At 44.3% G+C, this 20,666-nt stretch overlaps 1 protein-coding gene across 2 annotated transcripts in view; it reads left to right on the top strand.

The window, feature by feature from the left end:
* P3H2 (prolyl 3-hydroxylase 2) overlaps positions 1-20,666 on the top strand; it is an 87,186-nt gene that overhangs the window by 47,913 nt on the left and 18,607 nt on the right. For both annotated transcript variants that reach the window (XM_085325170.1, XM_085325169.1), the window contains exons 2-3: positions 18,508-18,654; positions 19,911-20,100. In XM_085325170.1, coding sequence (XP_085181296.1) covers positions 18,553-18,654; positions 19,911-20,100 — 292 coding nt within the window. In that variant the 5' untranslated portion in view covers positions 18,508-18,552. The remainder of the gene's footprint in view (positions 1-18,507; positions 18,655-19,910; positions 20,101-20,666) is intronic.

The following is a 20,666-nucleotide window of genomic DNA, read 5'->3' as shown; positions in this document are numbered from 1 at the left end:
GACTTCTTTATAGATCCAAGTCTCTATAAATTGCCTTTTATGGTATTTGACTTTCAAAAAGGAACTAGGGTGTGGATGGGAACAGTGACAAAGAACCACTTACAAGGACTGAATGAGCTCTTACAGGAGACCAGTGCATAATTTAAGATCAACAGAAAATATTGCAGTATCTTAAGCCCCTGAAACTAAGTGTCCTAGTGATGTCATTCAGCCTCCAGCAACCATGGCCAGAAGGTAATAGTTCATACTGCWATTTAACAGGGAAACTGAGTCACAGAGCTACTTGAGTGACTTGCTGAAGAATTCCCAGTAAGTCAGGACCAGAGCCAGGAATTAAACAACAGAAATCCAGACTTCCAGGCTGCTGAGCAATGTTCAGAAAACTCTGGCTTCTTGCAAGAGAGTGACTTCAGCCGTGTCCTCAGTGAGGGCAGACAGTTTGTCATTTTTTGCATACTTAGAAAATAACTTTGCCCCAGACAGAAGGTAATGTCTCTCAACCTGCCAAGGTGACATCAGTCGTGGGGCTGCAGCTGGGAACTGTTGTGTGGCATGGAATAAAGAAAGGCAGTACTGTGAGTAATAACAAAATTTGCTCGGGGGGAGGAGGTAATCTGTGCCGACATCCCTGGAGAGACATCGCAGCCTGCGTGTGCAGCCACATGATACTCGGATCCTGCTGCTGGCAGCTCCAGGCTGCTGTACATCCAGCAGTTCCTGGCAACCGACAGGGCTCCTTCACAGGAGCTCTGCCATCCATCACTGGAGCAGGACCAAGCAGCTTTCTCCCATGTCAGGCAGACAAAAACAAAGCAAGCAATAATGGAATAAACACCTGCTTTACTCCTACAAGTGTCTCACAATTCCTTTAGGATACAGCTTCATGGTGCCTGTGAGATCTAACAAACCAAGGAGCCAGCACTTGGTTAGGGAACCAGTGAAGATCATCTGCCACCATGGGTGCTTTTGAGCTGCTGCCTTGGTGGGAGTTCTGTAAGAATGTGGACATACAGGTATAATAAGCTGGAACTAAACCTGATAGTCAAATTGGTGTGCATTTTAAGCTTGTTTGGGTTGTGGTTGGCATCCAGCCTGGCTCTCTACATTCCTCCCTTCAGTAAAGGAATCTATACTAAGCGTTTAGCTGCTYGAGGGTAGGCATCATGGTATTTTCTCTCTGCACTTGTTCCAGTTGCAGACACAGATCTCCATTCTGAAGTTTTGCTATGCAAGCAGGCATGCAGATGTCCTCATGTTTGGCAATTTATATGAGGACTTTTATTTGTTTATGTGAGCTTGCAGCTCAACAGCCTTTCATCTGAAGGACTGAGCTCTTCCCTACCTCTGCAAATCACTGCACTTCAAAAGGTGCCGTCTTCTAGGCTGAAATGGGAAATCTGCATTGCTGAAGTGCTATAGCAGTTGTTACAAGCGTGCTTGGCATGTGCTCCAAACACTCATCTGAAGGCAGAACAGCATGGCAGGGTTTCAGGGTCAGGACTAAAATATGTGCCAGTGGAAAGAGGATCTTTGCCAAAACACGTTGAGCCAGCATCACTTCTGGTGTGCTGTGGCAGGACAGCACTGGGCCAGGAGCAGTGATGGGGTCCTGCTCATCTTTCTGAACTGCTGATTCTTGAAAAGCTTTCCTGCTGCTGAGCAACAGACCTGCCTGGAAAAGCAAAAGGGAAGACTTCCAGCTCAGCTGCTGCCTGGCAGCTTGATAATGCCACTGGAACTGCAGGATGAGTCCAGCCAGGCAAGCCAAAGAAATACAAGCATGCATTTGCAGTCTCCAAGCCACATGTGTGATGTCTTGTGGGTTATAAATAAATTGCATYGCTCAGAACAGGTTTGTGAGAGAGGTTAGAAAGTATGGTTGTATAAAAACTTTGGTTCTGTTTCATTAAAGCTGCCTTTGCATTTGTTTCTTCACTGCCAGCACTGGGAAGATTAAAGTGCTGGTTCTAAATGATCTGACCTCCCTTCTAGATTATTCTAGTGAGGAAGAATACAGGCTTGGATCTTTATTGCCCAGGGTAATAGATCAGTGTCTTGTTTCCAGCTTTTGCAGTGGAAGGAAGAAGAAAGGTGAAGCGCTGCCTGCTCTGGGAGAGCAAACTGGAACCAAAATACAGGATCTGTCGCAATCAGCCCTTGTGGAGGGTAAAGCTCTTGACAGTTACCAAGGAGACACTCATGTGTCCACCTCCTCTAGGGTTGCCTCTTTGGCTACAAGTGCACCAGCAAAAACCGGACCACAGGTGCCCCAGCCGTGCAGTGCTCCTACTGCTTGTGAAGTGAGTGCTGTAACCCTGAGAGGGCCTGCATGTGTCCTCCCCCTGCTCCTAGCAGGAGGGGGTTGCTGGTTGTGATGGTGAATGARGCCTCACACAAGAGAGCCTCTTCCCATGCGGCTCTCTTGCCTCACTGCCCAGCCCTTAGAAGGAAGTGGCCTTCATCTGTGTTTCGCATCCCCTCTACTCCTGGGAGCTGGGCAGGAGTGGTGCTAGCTATGTTCACTGTGAGCCTGAGGGACGAGGTGCGGTGCGCTGGGGCTGTGTGCAGCCGCCTCTGTGTTTCTGTAGGTGGTTTCACAATATGGAGGTTGTCCAGAAACCTCTGTCAAAGGATGCACACCGCTTAGCACRTGTCTCTTCCTCTGCTTCCTTCCCTGATCAGATCTGCTCTAGATAGATCTCCCATCAGATACGGATGTTGCCCTATAACGTTCACACCCTCTACGTGGCTGGCTGCSTAGAAAGCTCCCAAGTTCTCTAAAGGGGAGGTGAGGGGGGTCTCATGGCTCATGGAGTAAAACTGAYGTTGCTGAAGCATCAGAAATATTTTGATTTGATCCCACTACAATTAGGATAGTATTACTSTGCAGTTTATCATTTCTACACATTGATTGACCAGGAGTCTGATCTGACAGCTCTATGCTAAGCTTTATGAGAAGCAGATAGTGGTTAATGAACATCTCGGTGAGCCCTCTGACACAAAAGAGAGATGTGAGAGCGGCACATCTGGCAGTGAGTCTTTCATCCTGCCATTGGATTGAATGTCCCGATAAAGAAATGTAATTGAGCGGGCTTGTTTTACTACTTCGAGGAATGGCATTAGGAGCCAGAAACCCTGGGATCTGTTTTTGATTTACCACGTGACATCAGATTCCTTACCTGCAAGCTGGGGAAAAATGATACCTCGTTGCAGGGGCCTTGCAGGGCTCAGCTAAGATTAATAAGGGTGAGAGTAGAGATGAAATAGCTATGACATTTTATTGCTATTATTAATAATGTAGAGAGAAGCCAGGGCATCTCTGTGAATAATCTGTAATACTTTGCCTTTTGAGGTCTGGCTGCGTTTTTTTCTTCTCTTACCCTCTACTAATTGGAACAAAGCCCAGCTTTGTAGGTGAAGGGCTCAGAAACCAACATTTCTCAGTGTCTGAATAAAAAGCAGAGTTTCCTGGTGTAATTAGGTCCAGGCTCTCAGGAAATGAAGGCCGTCTAGTTGATAAGTTTTTAGTAATGATTACCAACCTATGGCTGGGGAAAGTCAGCAAAATGTTTTCATTTCAGAAGCAGCAAATCCAGCTGAGACTTGTGGTGTGTCGTGTATGGAGGCAATTGTCCGAGTGGTATGCAGCCTTGCTTGCTAAAGCATGGACCAGATTCAGGCTAGTAAACTCCACAGCAAACTGAGTTACAGCAAGAAACAGGACAGCGTCCACTGTAACATGCTGCCTGGACTGAATGTTGGTGTCTTTTTGCAAACTGCTGTTATTTCTTCTCTCAAAGTGGTGCAAATTAATAATAGTGCTCATCAAAGCTCATGGAATTTCAATAGGGTAAGAGTGACTTTTGCAAGGCCTCTTAGKTCCTTTCCAAAAGTAGTAGTTTCGTGGGTAATATTGCAAAAGCGAAGCTTGAAAATACATGTGCGTGAGCGTGCAAAACCAGGGTTCTTTGGTGTGGTTTTGTTCCTGTAGTCAGCTTTAGCTGTAATAGTCAGAAGCTCTTAAGGAAGAGAACCTTTTCTCCAACATTTCAGGATCAGATTGCTCTGAGAACATGTAGCAATTTCTACAACACAAAATCAACACAAAGACCGTCTCACACCAGGATGTTCATCATCTTACCAAGAAAGCACCCTTGAGATCTGATGTGCTCTTAGTRTGAGTTGAGGTCTCCCCCAATTCATCTGATTCTGTTTCAAAGTGATGCATKTTTTTTGTGGAAAATTCAACCCTCATTTATTCAAATGTTTTTGAGTTTTAGCGAAACTCATTTGGAAAAGTTTGCTGTACTATTGCACTGACTCTTGCCTTACAGGCATATAAATAAGTGTGTAGGTATATTTTACAACAACCCCCACATCTTCTGAAAACTCTAAYATTGCCTAGTTGCAGGTCTTTTTCAGCCATACATCTACTCTGGCAACAATAATATGCTGAAGTCTTAAAATCTCATAAATCCCTTATTTATTGCAGCTTGTATAAATGGGTTCCAGAAAGGATTACATAGTTCGCTGGAGGATAAGTCCATCAGTGGCTTTYAAGCACTATAGTCTGGAGGCAAATTCTGATTCAGGAAGTCTGTAAACTGCTGCTTTCACTGACGATGCGCTCTCTGGGGGGGATCACTGTGTACCTGCCACGTTTCTGCACTCTGCCTATGAGTGTCCTCCGCTGGGCGTTGTTGGAGGAAGGTTCCTGAGATACGTCAACCTTTGGCTTGAACTARCTTGGCAGGTTTACAGGTGGTGCCCCTCACAGGACCTGTCCTTTACTCCGCCAAAAGAACAAGTGAGATCTTACTTATTGCAGAACTGTGGATATATTTTAATTTCCCTTCTTTTACCTTCTGACTTTCTCTGCAAGTATTGCTTTCTTTAGAAAGTAAACGCAATGCCAAGATGCTGGCCCAGAAATGGGTGAATCTGTCAGATCAGCRTAGGAATTCCTTTGTAGAGACTGCAGGTTTTTCCAGAATCACCTATGACATAAGCTGAATTTRTTTCCATTGGCTTCAAACAGTTCTTCCGTGAGTGAGCAGGGTCTTATTACAAAGCAGTTCAGCAGTTCTCGTGGGCCTAGTTGTAGAGTACATCTTTGTCTGCAGTGATCCAAATGTTACTGGCTCAAGTAAGATGGATATGGATATATATATAGGCAGCTCTGCTGCTTTGCTGTGGTCCCTGAGCTCTCCTGGCTCCCAGGGGGTGGCAGAAAGGGGAGGGAGAKGCGTTGGACAGCCCATATTCTCTAGCTGACACTTCAACCAGAATGCCAAATTTTTAAACCCCCCCTCCCTTTTTTTTTTCTCCAGTGCTTTCTTTCCTCTGTTGTGGCATTCCAGTATCCACTGGCACACTCCCATGTTCTCCCACCATTTTTTTAAGTCTTCCTCGGTCTTTGCAAAATTCTTGCTCARCTACATTGATGAACTGGTAATTTCTTTAACCAAGTCTGCAGTGCCATAATGTCCTTCAGCCTTGCGGTTGTTTCCAAGCAGTCAGCAGCTGGGAGTCGTGATCCATTGTTTTATGATGCCAGCCCTGGAAAAGGTATTCCAAAAACACTGTGRCAGGAAAAAACGTGCTAGAAAACTATTCCCTTAAGAGACTTCCAATGTTTTGATGGGGCAGGGAGGTGTATAGTTATACTATGAGTCTATTTTCTCTTTGAGATTTACAGTTTTAATTTGCATCTCCCCTTTGCTGCTCATCACAGCTCACTGCACAGGGAGATAATAACATCTTTCTTAGATGTTCACAGCCCACCCTGAGGGCTATGTACTCTTTGCTTTTCAAGAAAATGCTGTGGCATTAATAACATAAACTGACCAGAATCACTGTTAGGGTCAGTAGGTACCTTCTGCATGAGAWGAACTTTCTATTGCTAAGGTGGAAGGTGGGGAAGAAGTAGATTTCAGGCTTGGGACAGGGCTTAGGCTGCTGCTTGGCAAAGCTCTGTTGATGTAAGAAAAGGACTGTATAAAAGTGGTATCATTTTTTCACCAGTTCAGCGTGGCTTTCTGGCTCCAAGGTGGTCATGAGTGATCTGCACTTTGTCTCAAAAAGGCATTTTCTAGGGCCACATGTAGCTGTTTGGATGATGTTGAGTAACAGCGGAGAAACATATGTGTTTTAGCAGCAAACTTTGGCCCCTGAAGGACATTCAACAGTTCACCACATCTCAATCTTTTAAARGGTTCTGAAGCATCACTAAACCCTGGGAAGAGAGGAAAGTTTCTGCTACAAGAGTTTTTCTGTTTAGCTCAGATTTTTCTGCTGTGTTTTTCTTAACCGRGTTTTAATTATTATTTCTGTAGAGATATCGGTGTGGAAACAGCTTGGTTAGGAGTCTGCATCAGCACTTGATGTTATCAGCCAGCACAGCTGAACTAGTTGTAATGTCCTAAATTACTGCCTAGGAGGCAGGATGCTAGAGAAAATAAATATCTGAACTGGAAAACTCCTGTTCTATGTGCCTCAAAGAAGGAAGATTTATAAAAGCAGGAAAAGCRTAGAATCTGGAAAACCAGGAGTATGGGAAAGGTCTGCTGATTTAGGATCCAGTCTCTGAATTGCATTGCCTCGTTCTTGACAGCATGTCAGCAAAATACAGGCAGAAGTACAGATGTGGAGAAGTATGCTGAAGTAAGTCTTTTTGGCCTATTCTTTTAGGTGTGTGGATGGTAATGGCTTATCGTGCACGGCACCCTGGTAATTCACCATCACTTGTGCAGTATTTGTTAATTCATTCACAAGAGCGTAACTCTTGTACCCRTGTGGAGAGAGGAGGTTGCGTGATGCCACTCTTACATCTGTGTCAAAAGACTTCCACCTGTAAAGGATTTTACTGTATGTGCTGCAGTGTTATCTGGCCTTCACCCGTGTCAGAATAAACACTGTTGAGTTTGTTTCCTTGCCGTTGACTCTGTTGTGGATTACACTTAAAGAGAGAAAAGCTGTCTCATCTTGGCTTGGATCTTAGATCCCAGAAGACTGTCTGCAAAGGCATTGTGCAGTGATCCTCTCCCAAATGTCTCCCATTCCATCTCTCTGTCATCACTTTGCTTCAGTTCTCTCATCATGAAGGAGTTTGCTTTGTTTCTAGCCCAAATCAAACGCCTTCGGGTTTTTAAGAAGACTTTTTGGAAGACTTTGTGGAAATGTAGAATATTGTTATGTTCCCGTGGCATCTTCACTACTGCAAGAGTGCCCGGTCTGCTTCTCTGTGTGACTCACACTTACATGACGCACCCGTCGGTCCTTTTAACTGCAGGTCTTGTTTGGTTTGGTTCCCCTCCTCACCTCCCAGAAGCGTGCAGTCAATTTTAGCCTTAATCAAATTGAAACATTCCAGCCTTGACCCTTGCTTCCTTCGTGCACAAAGAGCTCCTCACTGCTGCCGGCTTGCTTAGCCTGATTGCCATCTCTCCTCTCAGGTATTTCCTAGAATTTCTGTCAGGGGACCACCTGTCTCTCTGCCTATTGTCAGTCAATATATCAGATTAAAGCTCATTATTTGTCTAACAGACTGTGGCCTGTGGGATTCTTGCTGGTGGGTCTGCAAAGAGGGGTTAGTCACGTACTGCTTGTTTCCAGCCGCTCAATTTCATTAGCCTAAAACGCGCAGRCTAATCCTTGAGTGAAACTTTCCCAGGTGTGCTATGGGGATACTGTAACCACAGAAGAAAGGATATGCATGAGAAAACCTCTCTTTGAGAATGCCTTCCTGGTTTTATACCTTTTAATCTGGCACTGCTTGCTGCTGTATGTATGTCTTTAAGAATATTGCTGCTTGAATACTACTTACCTCCAAGGGCCCCTGGCTTCTCTGTAATTGCCTGACCAAAGACAACTCTGGGGTATAGGAGCTTCAATGGATAACCAGTCTGCCTAGAGTCTTCAGGCCTGAATACATCCCACCTGCTCTAATAGAAATTATAAAAGAAGCTCTTATTTGGCTTTTGGTTTACACTAACGTACTTTAAAATAGAGAAAGAACCCACTGGCCTGACACAGCTCTCAGAGGAGCTGATCAGAGTCTTCCTGTGGTCCAGTGTGCAGGATGTTTTGCATCATTGGCAGCAGCAAGACTACTACTTCTTGGCAGCGCAGTGATGTGTTTGCAGCACAGTCATTTTAAATAGGAGACTGGGAGRAAGGGGAGACCATTGCCTAACTATCAGCTGATAGAAAATATTTTTCTTACAGAAAGTAGCGTGCTGAAGTCTGCGTAATGCCAGATCCTTTGTTCATATGATCTGAGCTATTATTCACTGGCATGGAGGGAAGATCCCCCTCTAAAAGGGGTTTGTTATTCAACTTTTAGAGATCCAATCCTAGAGGGTTTTTTTGCCAGGAGAGCCCATACTGCATATTCTAGGAATTTTTCCTCATTTAAAATGCTGTTTCACACACAACTTAGTTGTCCTCAGAATATATGAAACAGAACTGAGTGTTTTCTTAGGAAAAAATCTGACTTGGAGCATTTTTCACAATGTCATATCAAAGGCTCAGTAAACACAAACACATTTCCCACTGCCTGCTCCCAGAATGAATACTAAGATGCGTCAATGTGTTTGAGATTTGTACATGAAGGTTTCCTGCTGGGAGATGGTTTAGCAAGCCCCTTGCCAGCAGTAATGACCTGCTCCGTGTGTGGTATTTATTATACCATGTGTGCTTTTAAGCATATTATACACAGCCACAAACACATGAAAATCTTCATTCTTAACTATCCATGAACAGTTTAAGGAGAATTTGTCAGAAGGAGAAGAAATGAAGTGCTGGAAGGGAGGGACTGAAGAGAAATCTGGCTCTCAGACTCGAGACTGATTTGTCTCAGTTTAAGTTAAAAGCACCTTTGCACTGATCTTAACCTGAACCTCTGGAAGGTCATAGTATTGGAGTGGTGCTTTTTTGTGCTGCCTAGTGCACTCCCAGTTGGCCTGCAGCCTATTTCTCTCCCCTTGCTCTTGGAATAGGACCACCAGAGCAGGAAGCAGCAAACTGTCTTCCATGAACTTCCGTGAATTATGGTTGTGCTTCCAAGGAAGACATTTTCCACCACCCTTCTCTAAATGCTTCCTCAATGCAAAAGGACCTTTCTGGGAGGAGGATGCAGTTGTTCCACTCTGCGTGTACATAGGAATRCTTATGTAAAATGGAGATCAAATGCCACAAGTAAGGGAATTGTTAGGACATCTGATTTATCTCAGATAACTGAAAGAATTTTGCCACAAAGAATGTTTGAATGGTTTATTCCATTTGATTTTAAATTTCCAAGTATTTGCCACTTTCTGGAGACTAATGCAGAATTCAGTCAGCTCTCTTGACTATGTACCTACTAAGTGGCATATGTTTGTGTACTGAAAAATTACCTTTTGGGATAACACAAAACCTCACATCCTTCCTAACTTTCCCTTCTTGTGAGATGTTTCCCCTATGCAATTCTCCAGATGGGTTCTGTTTTGGGAGTGGGTCTAGCAGAATGGCTATTCCCTGGGGCCCACAAGAGCCCAATTCTCCTTATGGTTCTGCACTGGCAGTGGGGCATGCAGGGAGGTCAGGCAGCTTTTTGCAGTTGTGTCATACCGTCAGCAGGGGTAAAAACTTCCTGATTAACTTCTCAAGAGAATATCTTTCTTCTCCATTTGTAATATTATATTACAGGGACAAGATCACATGCCATTTATGGCCATCTCATTCTTTGCTGCTTGCGTCTACCCACCTAGTCAGTAAGCTCTACAACAGACAGTGAGATCAGTCCTTAATGACACTGAACCTTTTATTCCCCTTGTCATCCGTGCTTTCCAATTACAGAATCTTCTTCCTCTGTAGAGTTCAGCACAGCTAAGCCCTTGATACACCACCAGCAATGGAACTATGGAAAAGTTTTAAAAAATAGTACCTGTCCATCAAAACACCTGATGGCTGGGAGATTTGAGACTTTGGTTTCTAGGTCAGCTGAATAGTTCTAATTTTCTTCATTCTCTTCTAAACTAGAAACTTTCTGTTAGGCTCACGCATTTAGCAATAAACTGAGGCTACATGCAGGTAGGTACAGTCTTGTTACAGCAGGAAACTGGGGTTTTGAGGAACCTATCACACTTTTCAGTGTATAAGATTCACTCCTCCCCTTTCCCACTCAAAAACTTTAAATTCAAAGTGTGTCTTATGCACTGAATATGCCTTAAGCTAGAGCAGATTAGATTATGGCCATCACACAGARTGTATAACGGTTGCCCATTTGTGATAGCAGATTCAATGAAAGATGGAAGCAGAGGGAATTTGGTGTCACAAATAGTATGAGGTCTTTTTTTGTATCATGTACTGTATCTGCATCATGTACTATACTGACTCAAGCAGTCAGAATCAAAATTGCATTGGCTACATTCTCTCTAAAATCTGACTATTGCATCTCTTTTGTACTTGTTTTTTGCCTTGAGAAGTACAGAGTGAGCTAGGAGCCGCTTAGTGTCAGCAGTTGTTCTGAATATAGCAGCTTTCCCTTAGAAGTGGTRCTGTTCCACTGCTTAACATAAGAAAAGCGGTGATATGGCCACCATCCCATGCCACCTCTCTGCAAGAGCAGGCTAAAACGGTGCAGTGCTTGTTTCCCAAACCTGGCAGTAACTTAGTTCCCACTGCCAAGCGCTAGAGAGCAAACTTTAGAGACCGCAAGTTTACAAAGTCATTGTTGCTACAAACCCAAGTGCTGTTGCATGGCATATTCCCTAGGGAATGGACTAGGGGTTTATACGTGTTTGTTGAGCACCTGGCACAAGAGGGACTTTGGTCAGGATTCATTCATCTGTGAATAATGAGTACAAGTGTGAATTCAAAGCACATGCCCTCGTGTGGAGCTGAGCCAGTCTCAGCTATTTCCAGAGAGATTAGGTGAATTGTCTGGGCTTCGCTGTTACCTCTTTTTGAAGGGAGCAGCAGCCAAAGCGATGATAAAATCAAACAGCAAGGTAGGCATGTTCCAGTGTGTTGCTTAGGGGGGCAGAGACAGGCGGYGTTCATTTCCTGAGCATGGCAGGCCGGTGACGTTATGGGTACAAAGTAGGTTTCCAGGTATAGAGTGTATTGGCTGGTGTGCAGCTTGACCAATACCAGAATGAGAATGAACTGTGAATGGACTGTTAATGTTATATTAGATGTTTTGTCATCTCACCCACGAAAGTGCCATAAAGGATTTTCTTAGCTGCAGTCAGTGAATCAGCATTGACTGTATAGCGATGTTCTAAATCTCGGTGGTGCTCTCTCAACGTCCTTTTGGCAGCCTGTGTTTAGTCCTTTCTAACACTTCAGTTAAAACAGTCTTCCTAATCCAAGTCATTACTACATCCTGGTCCCACTGAAGTCCACACCAACATCCTCCCTAATTGTAATGGAGCTGAGACTTTCCAACTTGCTGAAACTCTTTAGTCTAAAGTTTTCTTTGTTGAAAAATTATTTTCCCGTTTTCCTTTGAAATGCAACACTTCTAACATTTGAACTCGAAAAAAATAATTTTTCAGCGTCAAAATGCAGAAATATTTAAAAATTATTTTCCCCTTCTTCACTCAGCTGTAGCCATTGTCATGATAAGATCAAAATAGAGTATTTTAGGGGTATCTCTAGATGATGATGTTCTCATTTTGTGTGACCTTTTGTCTGAAAGGTACAGGGTTTGCTGGAACATCTCTAAAGCTTTGTACCAATCTTGTTCTAACAGCATGAGTAGTGGACCTTAGAGCAATGTAGTTCTACAGTTGTCATTTTTTTCTTCCTGTTTTTCATTCAGTGATTGTTGTTAYAATAAGTGCTTCACATGATATTTTGAGAGCCCTTCAAAGATCAAAAACCCCTTGCATTACAGGCTTGCATGTGCTTATAATCCCCAAGTTGCCTGCCATCTAAATAAATAAAATGGATACCCAGCAGGAGAATGATTATTATTATTCATTTAAAATAATGGAAAATCAGGCACAGAGAAAGCAAAGYGATTTTTCCAGTGGCCACACAATGAGATTGTGACAGGGCCAGGAACTGAGTCCAGGTGTCCTGCGTCCCAGCCCAGACCTTAATACACCAAAATATCCTTCTCCTCCTTGTGAATTCTGAGCTTTTTRGCAGAAGGTCCTCCAAAGTGTTTCATAATTAATGTCAGTGCTGGTTTCTAAATGTGTCTTACCAGTTAGGAATTTGCTTTTATATACTCATGCATACTGAAAAGCTCCCCAAGATTTAGCAGCAGTTGGCTTTTTKTGTCACTTTAATGTTTCTAAGGCAAACATGGGACACGATGAATTGGGAAGTGTTGATTTGAAATGTTCTGCTTTGAGTTCACTTATCAAAACCTAAAGGTCATCTCTGCTGTAAAGAGCCAGGTTCAGGACTAGATACAGCTTGAATCTGTTTTTCAGGATGGGAAAGGAATTTTCTATTGTGTCTAGAAATCAGACTCTGCCTATCTCATAGCGGCAGTTTTTATCCAGGAAGGGGTAAGTTAGGACCTGTGGCAGGTTTTAAYAGCCTTCCAGAAAGGAGCTGGAACCAAAGAAAAAAAGAATATATCCCASAACAACCTGTTTCAGTTTGCAGCTCAAAGGACCAATTCCCTTGCTGAGATATGTGTGATACCTTTTAAGCTCACATGGCAGGACACTGCCAGAAAAGAAATCTGTAGTGATCRGGTGAAAGAGTGCAGCCCTCCCAAGCAGCTCATGCTGGCTTAATAACRTTCTTCTGGATCAGATCAGCAGCTCACTTCTCTCTGGCAAAACTCATCTTGTTAGAAYCTCTCTAATTACAAGCTACAGTGGCAGTCTCACCTACTTTTAACATGACTTGAAAACTCCCATCATGATCAGTCCTTTATATTGTATCAGCTGCTACTCATTTGAGATGAGCTTTTCCAGGATGAGATTCTAAACAAGAATATTCCCCCCCCCCCTTTTTTTTTGTAACTTCTACACTGAAGTGTTTTTTGGAGGGRAGTGGAGGGTTATTTCACACAAAATGCAGTGTGTTGTCCTAGTTCAAAATTTTTTTCTGTCATTTTGCTTGGATGTTAGGAAGCCACGGGGTTGTTCTGGAGGATGATATCCTTAGGAAAACTCTCCTAGGTTGAGGCAACTTAGAAGACATTGAGAAATAACAATTTRTAGATTACCAAAGGCTCATTGTTATGGCAGTTGGACTGCTGATGTGTCTGCCTGTCCTGAGCCAGTTCTGGACTCTCCTAACTCCTCCCTGACACCAGTTGCGCCACATTAAAAACAAAAAACACCTTTAAGACAACCAAGGAGTCTGTGACTGGGTCTGCAGGATACAGGCAGGACATCCTGGCAGCAGTGTGAGAAGTACCTGGCTTTGGGACGGAGAAGTCCTAGGGACCCTCAGGTAGTGGCAAATCTGTTAGCTTAAATGCAGATCTATGCCTTGGCTTTGGCCGGATTCTGCTGCAAATCTACATTAAAAGAACATTCTTAACAATAGAAAGTCAAGGAATCAAGAATTACAGCTTTAAAGAAATCCAGAGTTAGCTCTTTTGAATTTGGTTCTTGACTTTGCTTCAGTCCCCAGTGCAACATTGGGGAAATCACCCAACTTGCCTGTTAAACAGAAGAAACAGAATGGCCRTTTGGAAACACCAAAGAACTGAAATGAATCTTGTTTCTTTCAGTAAAAGCTGGATTTCCCACATAAGCTGTTGATACAGAGCTAACCCTGAAAATATTCTGAGGTTTGCACAAGGAGATTTTTTTTGCAGATGTATGGGCATTGCAGTGCAATGGTGCTTTGTTCAAAGGCTAGATCTGAATACTGGACTGAGATGCCATCTGACAGGAGCTTTCATCTTCCTTTCAGAGGTATTCACGCATGCTCTCTCAGCTGGTTCTGTCCTGGGTCTTCTGGGAACTGGAAAAGCAATTTTGGCTGTGCTAAAACAATAGAACAAGAGCAGTGGTTTAAGAGAGCTTTAGCCTGCTCACAACTTTGTAGCTTCTGATCAATGACAGAGATATCAGTGAGTTTCACTGACAAATCACACATCCATCAGAGGGCAGGACTGACTCCTCGATTCACTCAGAGTTCCAACTGTCGGCTGAAGCAGTTTGTGAATCCAAGAGGGAAAAAAAAAAAAAAAAAAAAAAACTTCCACTTGAAAACTTCCAGCCATGGCCTGCAAGTAGTTTTTTCTCCCACGCTCGTATCTCCAGCTGCCAGGCTGTCCCCGTGGCACTGACAAACGTCTGCTTCTGTGTCTCTTTGGCTGGGCAGTGTGAATTTTGGAGTTGCTCCAGGCACGGCATTTGGGAAACAGGCTGTGTTTGTGGCTTTGTCACCARTTCCCTATGCCTGAGCATAGTGGTTGAAGACCTCAGCAGTGCTGAGCATCTCTAGCTCCCACTGACTTAAGCACAGTTGAGGGCACCTAGCATCTCTGGTCATGCAGATGTTGAGCAAAACACTGCCAGACATATCCTGGGAAGGTAAAAACTCATTTTCTGGACAGTGAGGACAAGSGAGAGTGCCAGAAGCCAGCAAATATTTTCATTGAGCTCTGCTTTTCCAATCAGATATGGCTTTCCAAAGGGCTYTGCAGTACAGAAGCCTGAATCATTAGTGTACCAGGTTTCCTTCTTCCAGTAATGGTTTGTACAGCCTAACTCAGCTGTGGCACAAGTCTGGCCCCTTTGCAGATGGTTTGGCTTTCCCTCCCACAGCCCTTTATGTGTCTGGGTACCTGCTTTCAAAGCTGTAGGCTGGAGAGGAAGGAAGAGATTTCTGCTTGTAGATCACTGTGATGGGTTCCCTTCTGACAGTGTGGGGGGCCTTATGAAGAGACAAATACTTGCTTTTGAGGCAGATGCTACTTCTAAATATTGAGCTCAACATCTCCATGTCACAGTGAGCAAAAGGAGAGTGTGACAGGCAGCGCTTGTTTAATATGAAAGTGCCAGTTTCACAGATYACCTGGTACATTTGGGTGTCTGCTTCCTTTCAATGTCTCCCTGTCAAAACCACTCAGACATCCCAGAAAAGCTCAGCCAGTAATTTCTGACAGCCATGATGGAGCATTTATGTTTCCAGTTGCCACCAGTTTGACTCACTGTAACCCCCTTGTTTCATCCCCAGACTGTGTTTTCATTCATCCTAATCTAAACAGTCCCAGATCACAGATGAAAGTGCTGGGTGGTTCTTTAAGGGATTTGCTACATGCCTTGAAGTTTCGAGTGTGTCCTTGTATGCTCCGCAGAACACTTCCCCCTTCACTTGCCTTTCAGCTGGCTTCCCCCGTTGGAGTCTTCTTTGTACTTTTGGTAATGTAAAAACTGTTTTCAGCAGTTTACTGCACTTTCTACTTCCACCTTGTTTTGACCAAAAGCCAAAGGAAACCTGCTACAGTAATTTTTTAATATTTGCCACTTGGAAATGTTGTTTGAGAGTGGAGATTCAAGTAGCACCGGCTGCTTCCTTCGCAGCCAAAATATGTTCCCTCTGAGCCATTAAAGAATGTTACCTTGCAATAATAATATGTGTCTTCACACTGTATTTTCCCAAGTCTTGCCAAGCTGTATGTRCAGTATGAAAGGAGGCATCATTCTGCCAGTTAAACAGTTGGGATATTTTATTAATTCTGGTAGACAGCTCCTACTTCTGAATAGGAAGAGATAGAGTTTATCCTTAGCATTTTATAACTAAGCTTCTGCAAGCCTTGTACATGAAATTGCCATGAGAACGTATGGAGGAGCATTCCTCAAAGAGAAGGCACCAAGATTTTGCACAGATCTCAGTCTGAGTTGGTTCAGGAGAGGTTTATATGTTATTAGATACAATTTTTAGTTTTTAAGATGGTTGCAAACCCTTCTGCAGAGGATTATACTAACCAGACGACCTGCTGACAAGTTGGGTACCCAGACAATTGACAGAGGAACCAAATGTGAAGATCAATCACATTTCAGAGATGAAACCAGTGATATATGCTTGACTGGTAAACAGTGTCGATATGTACCCTCTTAGMCCCTAAGAAATGCAAAGTATTGTCACTTAGCTTGATTCTCTTCCACTGAAACTGCAGTGAAAGACAGTTCATGTGAACTCACTGAAAGAGCTTTTGTTTCTCTCGGCTTGGCTGAAAGGCAATACTGTATTAAGCCGTGGAAATCAATGCTCATTAAGTACATCCAAGTCTTGACACAGGACTTGCAACTGAGCCTTAATATGCAGCACAGCCAACAGCCTAAACACAATCACAGCTACTGGCAGATTTTTACCATAACACTTGTTCTGGGTGGGCAGTTTGAAGGACCTTTGTGTGCTGCTTCTCTCAGCCTGTGCCACGACCTGCAGCAGAGAGATGGCTGAGCTCTGTGTGCCATCAGGCAGGCCCAAAGTGAACAGGACAGCATGGTTCATCAACAGGCCACTTTGCCAGCTAAGCAGCATGTGGCTTATGGTCAGGGCCTGCTAGCACTCCTGCCTCTGCTGTCCCATGTGCAGCTCCATTCTTTGTGCTGACAGGGCTCCAGAGATGCCACAGTCATATCCTAGGGAAGAGCAGGCGCTCCTGAGCACCATGGAGCTTCCATGGCTGGAAGGCTTGGCCAAGTGACAGAGCTGCTCTCATGTCTGTGTGCCACTGTCCGCATGTGATCAGAGCCTCCTTCTTCAAGCTGAGCAGAGGAAAGAAAAGGAAAGGAAGGGACATTCTGGGGCAGCCAGGGTACTGTACACCAGAAAGCTTTCCTTACAGATGCCTCAGGAGTGAGGCTTTGGCCTGCAGACCCCTGGGCATCCTCTGTTGGGTGTATTCACCTGCTGTATTCCCCTTCTGGGGGCTGGAGGCAGAGACTATCCTTCTGCCCTGTGGTATTCCCTTGGCATGGCACTGATGAACTGGAATTGATTGTGGTAAAGATTTTGCTGTGTTGTGGCTTGTGGCTAAAACCACAAGCCTGACACGGACTTGCAGGGCTGGAAGTAGAATGGACAGCCATGGCCTCATCTAGAGTGCATCTCCTCCCTACTCCAGGCCTAGGAGGAAAGGGCATTGAATTCGTCCTTCTCTGCAGGTCTCTTTGCAGCTCACTTTCACTTTGCTGGTGGGATTGTCCAATGGGTACTTGGGAGCCTAGCGTGAAGATCTCAAGCAGGATTTCTACAAGTGAACTGCCTTGCAGTGACTGCAGTGTAGCGCGGATGCCCCTGAGCTGCTTGGCCCCAGTGCTTCTGGCAGAGTCTAGCTGCTGTGGCCTGGAGCTCTATGCAGGTTTTGCTAACAAGGGGAACACTTGGACACTTGACCTTCTTAAGGCCTGTGCGATTGTAGCTACCATTAGCCTCATCCTGGCTAACAAGCATAGGAGAGCCTGCTCAGCTTGCAGGTGTATCTCCAGGGCCTTGCTCTGCATATTGGTGTTACTTGGTTGTGGTGGCTTTCTTCTAGGAGCAAGTGTGTTAGCCATGGAAATGGCCTCTGACCCTGCTCCGTCATGCAGATATTTTATCAGAACATCTCTCCTGTTTCCTGCACTCCTAGCCACTACAGTGGATGTGTTTAGGACTAGCATTTCTGTTTGTTTAAGAGGCTTTCTCCAGGGTAAAACTAATGCCTGGTATCAGTTACACACCTATAAATGCAAACTAACCTGATCTACCAAGATAAACTCCATTTTATACCTTTGCCTGTACAGGCAAAGTCTGACCCTTTGCAACTGTATACAGCTGAGATTAGTAAATGGTCCCAAATCCCCTATACAAACAAAATAGAGATACTTAGCCTGGACATAGTATAGCCTCCAAGGCTACAAGAGAAAACAGTCTCAGCAACTGCTTTCCCCTCCTCTCTCTCTCTCTCTGATATCTCATGAGGTCACCTTTCTACCAGGGATTGTGTGGAGAGTTGGATTAGCCAAGCTCAGAGGATGTGCAGCTGGAGAAGAGTCTGGCCTGTCACCAATAGACCAAATCACAGAGAGGTGAAGTGACTTGCCTGGTACTAGGAAACTCCAGCCCTCCCAGCTTCCCTTGCACCGGGCTTTTCCTCTCAGTTCAGTCATTTTCCTCAGCCTCTACATTCAGGTTTTCCTTAGTTATCCCATCACTGCTCGGCCGTTTTTTTGCCACTGTAGTCTTCTCATTCCCTTCTGTACTTGCAGAATGGATGAAATGTCAGGCTCCCCTCAGTGTGTCTAACAACTGGAGTGCAGGCTCCAGATGTGCTGGGAATACAACGCTAGGCAGGTGCTTGAGGAATATTTTGGTATGGTTTTGCATTAGGACTATGTGCTTCTGCTTCATGTGATTGAAGATGACAGGGCAAAGAGGAAAACCAGAGGCCTGAAACAGTTGGTGAGCAGACAGCTGTCTAGGATAAGACAGGATGCAACATATCAGGGCTTTTTTTCGTTCAGTAGAAGTAGTAGCTACAGGATAAATGGTTGTATTCACTCCCCTTCATCACCAACTTAGCTCTTCTTTCTTGTTTTGTTACAGTTGAACAAGCTGGAGGAGGCAGCAGATGCAGCTCACACTTTCTTCATGGCAAACCCTGAGCACATGGAAATACAGCAGGATATTGAGAATTACAAAACCACGGCAGGGAAGGTCAACTTGATTGACCGAGAGGCCAAACCGCACATGGTGAGTCTCAGCTAAAGAGGTGCCTGGGGTTAAGTGTCAGGTAGTCTGGAGAAAAGAGATTTAGGAGGCCAAAAAAGTGTCATCTGTGAATGGGGATGTTCTTGCCAAGGTCCATATTATAATACCGCAAAGCAAACTCTCCCTTTTAGGGAGAGCTCCTTTGAGCTATGTCAGCTTCTACTTTTTCAAGACATTCTGCTGTATATTTGATGACTATGTCCCTAGCTCATTCCCTATGTTTGGGGTGCTCTTGATTCATCTGCGGCTGTGAACACCCACCAGTGGTCAGCTTTGATGGATGCTTAATTACCTTCATGTGCACTCACTGATAGATCTTGGCTCATGCATATTTCCTTTGTGCTGGATCTTCCCCCCGGGCAAGGTACMTGCACAGGAGTGACTGCGCTGTTAAGGGTGCAAGGGTGACAAATGGGAGAGTGGCAGCTTTTTCCAGACCAAAGGGCTAGAACAAGGCTAATGTGGTCCTGGAAGCAAATATCTTGTTCTCTTGAGTTTTCAAGACACAAATATTTCTCTTTTCATGGGCAGAGAGAGGCAGTAGCATGACACCAGATTACAAGCCGGGCCTCAAGCCCACCAAAGCCAATGAAGAGATTCTTCCCCCAGTAGTTCCTGTTGCAGAAGTTAATTGAACTGGCTTTTCTGTCTGATTTGCTGTGTGGGTGATATGAATTTAAATGCCAGGGCTATCCCTACTTATAGTTTCACAAGGTATAAGGAAGYAAGAGTGACCATTTGGTGTAATGGAGGCATTCATGTGTGGACATTCTGAATCAGATCTGCCTGGGCCACGCACAGGCTTTTTCCTTGCTTTGCATGTTAGCTGATAGCCTCTCTCACTCCTCCTGTGTCATTGGCATGCTCAGGAGCCATTCAAAATTAGAAGCATTCCATGTAGTGTTTAGGTAGGAGGGTTAAAATGGAGAGTAGTCTGTTTTTTGGTTTTTTTTTTTTTTTTTTTTTCCATATAGTGCATAACCCAGCAGTGGCATTGAGAATGCCCTAAGGACAGAGAAGTTCAAAGGAGCATTTAGGCAGGTTTATGAGGTTTCACTGCTGTACAGTTCCATCGATGCTTAAATGTCATTTGGTGCAGCTATTTATGTTTGTTAGTAKCTGTCCTTGCCCACTTTTACTTTCTTTCAAAAAGCACCTGCTGTTGGCAGAGCACTCATACTATGGTCTGAGCAATGAGGCCTACTTAGACCCTTGTATTCTGCCTGCTTACTTTACAGGAAGACTACAGTGCTGGGGTAAGGCACTACGATAAGGAGGAGTACGAGCTGGCCATTGAGTTCTTGGAGCGTGCTTTAAAAGAGTACTACTCTGAGGATGAGGAGTGCCAGATCATGTGTGAAGGGCCTCAGAGGTTTGAGGAGCATGAATACCTGGAATATAAGGCTGGCCTCTACGAAGCTATTGCAGGTGAGATCTTTTTGCATCTTAAGAGTTCTTACCCTTGGCCCTGCAATATTTTTAGTTACTGAGTTTGGGCCTTTGGCAGGATGTGGTCAATTGTCTTTCCTTGAATCACTGCTGTGAGTAACCTTGCAGCAGGCACTTGTAAAGCTGGAAAATGTAAATATACTGAACAGAGAACAGGGAAATAGAACATCTCATTTTGGTCCTTAACAGAAACTGGACTGGAGGAATTGGATTTCCAATTGTGTGGAACATTTGCAGCTTTCAGTAAGAGATGGAACTGTAGGTGCTTCAACATGAATTGCATAGTCTCTCTACACCTGTGCACCCCTGCGCACAGTYGCACATGCCTTGGTAGAACCTAGACATCACCAGGCCTTGTCTATAGTCTCTCTGATTTTCTGTGCATACCAAGAAAGCAGTAGAGTTCTATTGATCGTGCTCCAGGTGACCAGGAAAGTTGCCAGAAAGGCTGAGAACGTAGGCTTCCTCCCCATCCTAAAGGTTGGATTTATCATTTGTGGAGAGCCACCTAATTACAACCTTGACTGAAATCTCCAGAGAGAATT

The sequence above is a fragment of the Rhea americana genome, unplaced genomic scaffold (assembly GCF_003343005.1).
Source record: "Rhea americana isolate MKP2758 unplaced genomic scaffold, rheAme1 scaffold_96, whole genome shotgun sequence".
Lineage (NCBI taxonomy): Eukaryota > Metazoa > Chordata > Aves > Rheiformes > Rheidae > Rhea > Rhea americana.
Note: the sequence above shows the minus strand (reverse complement) of the source record. Positions and strands in the feature narration are given on the sequence as shown.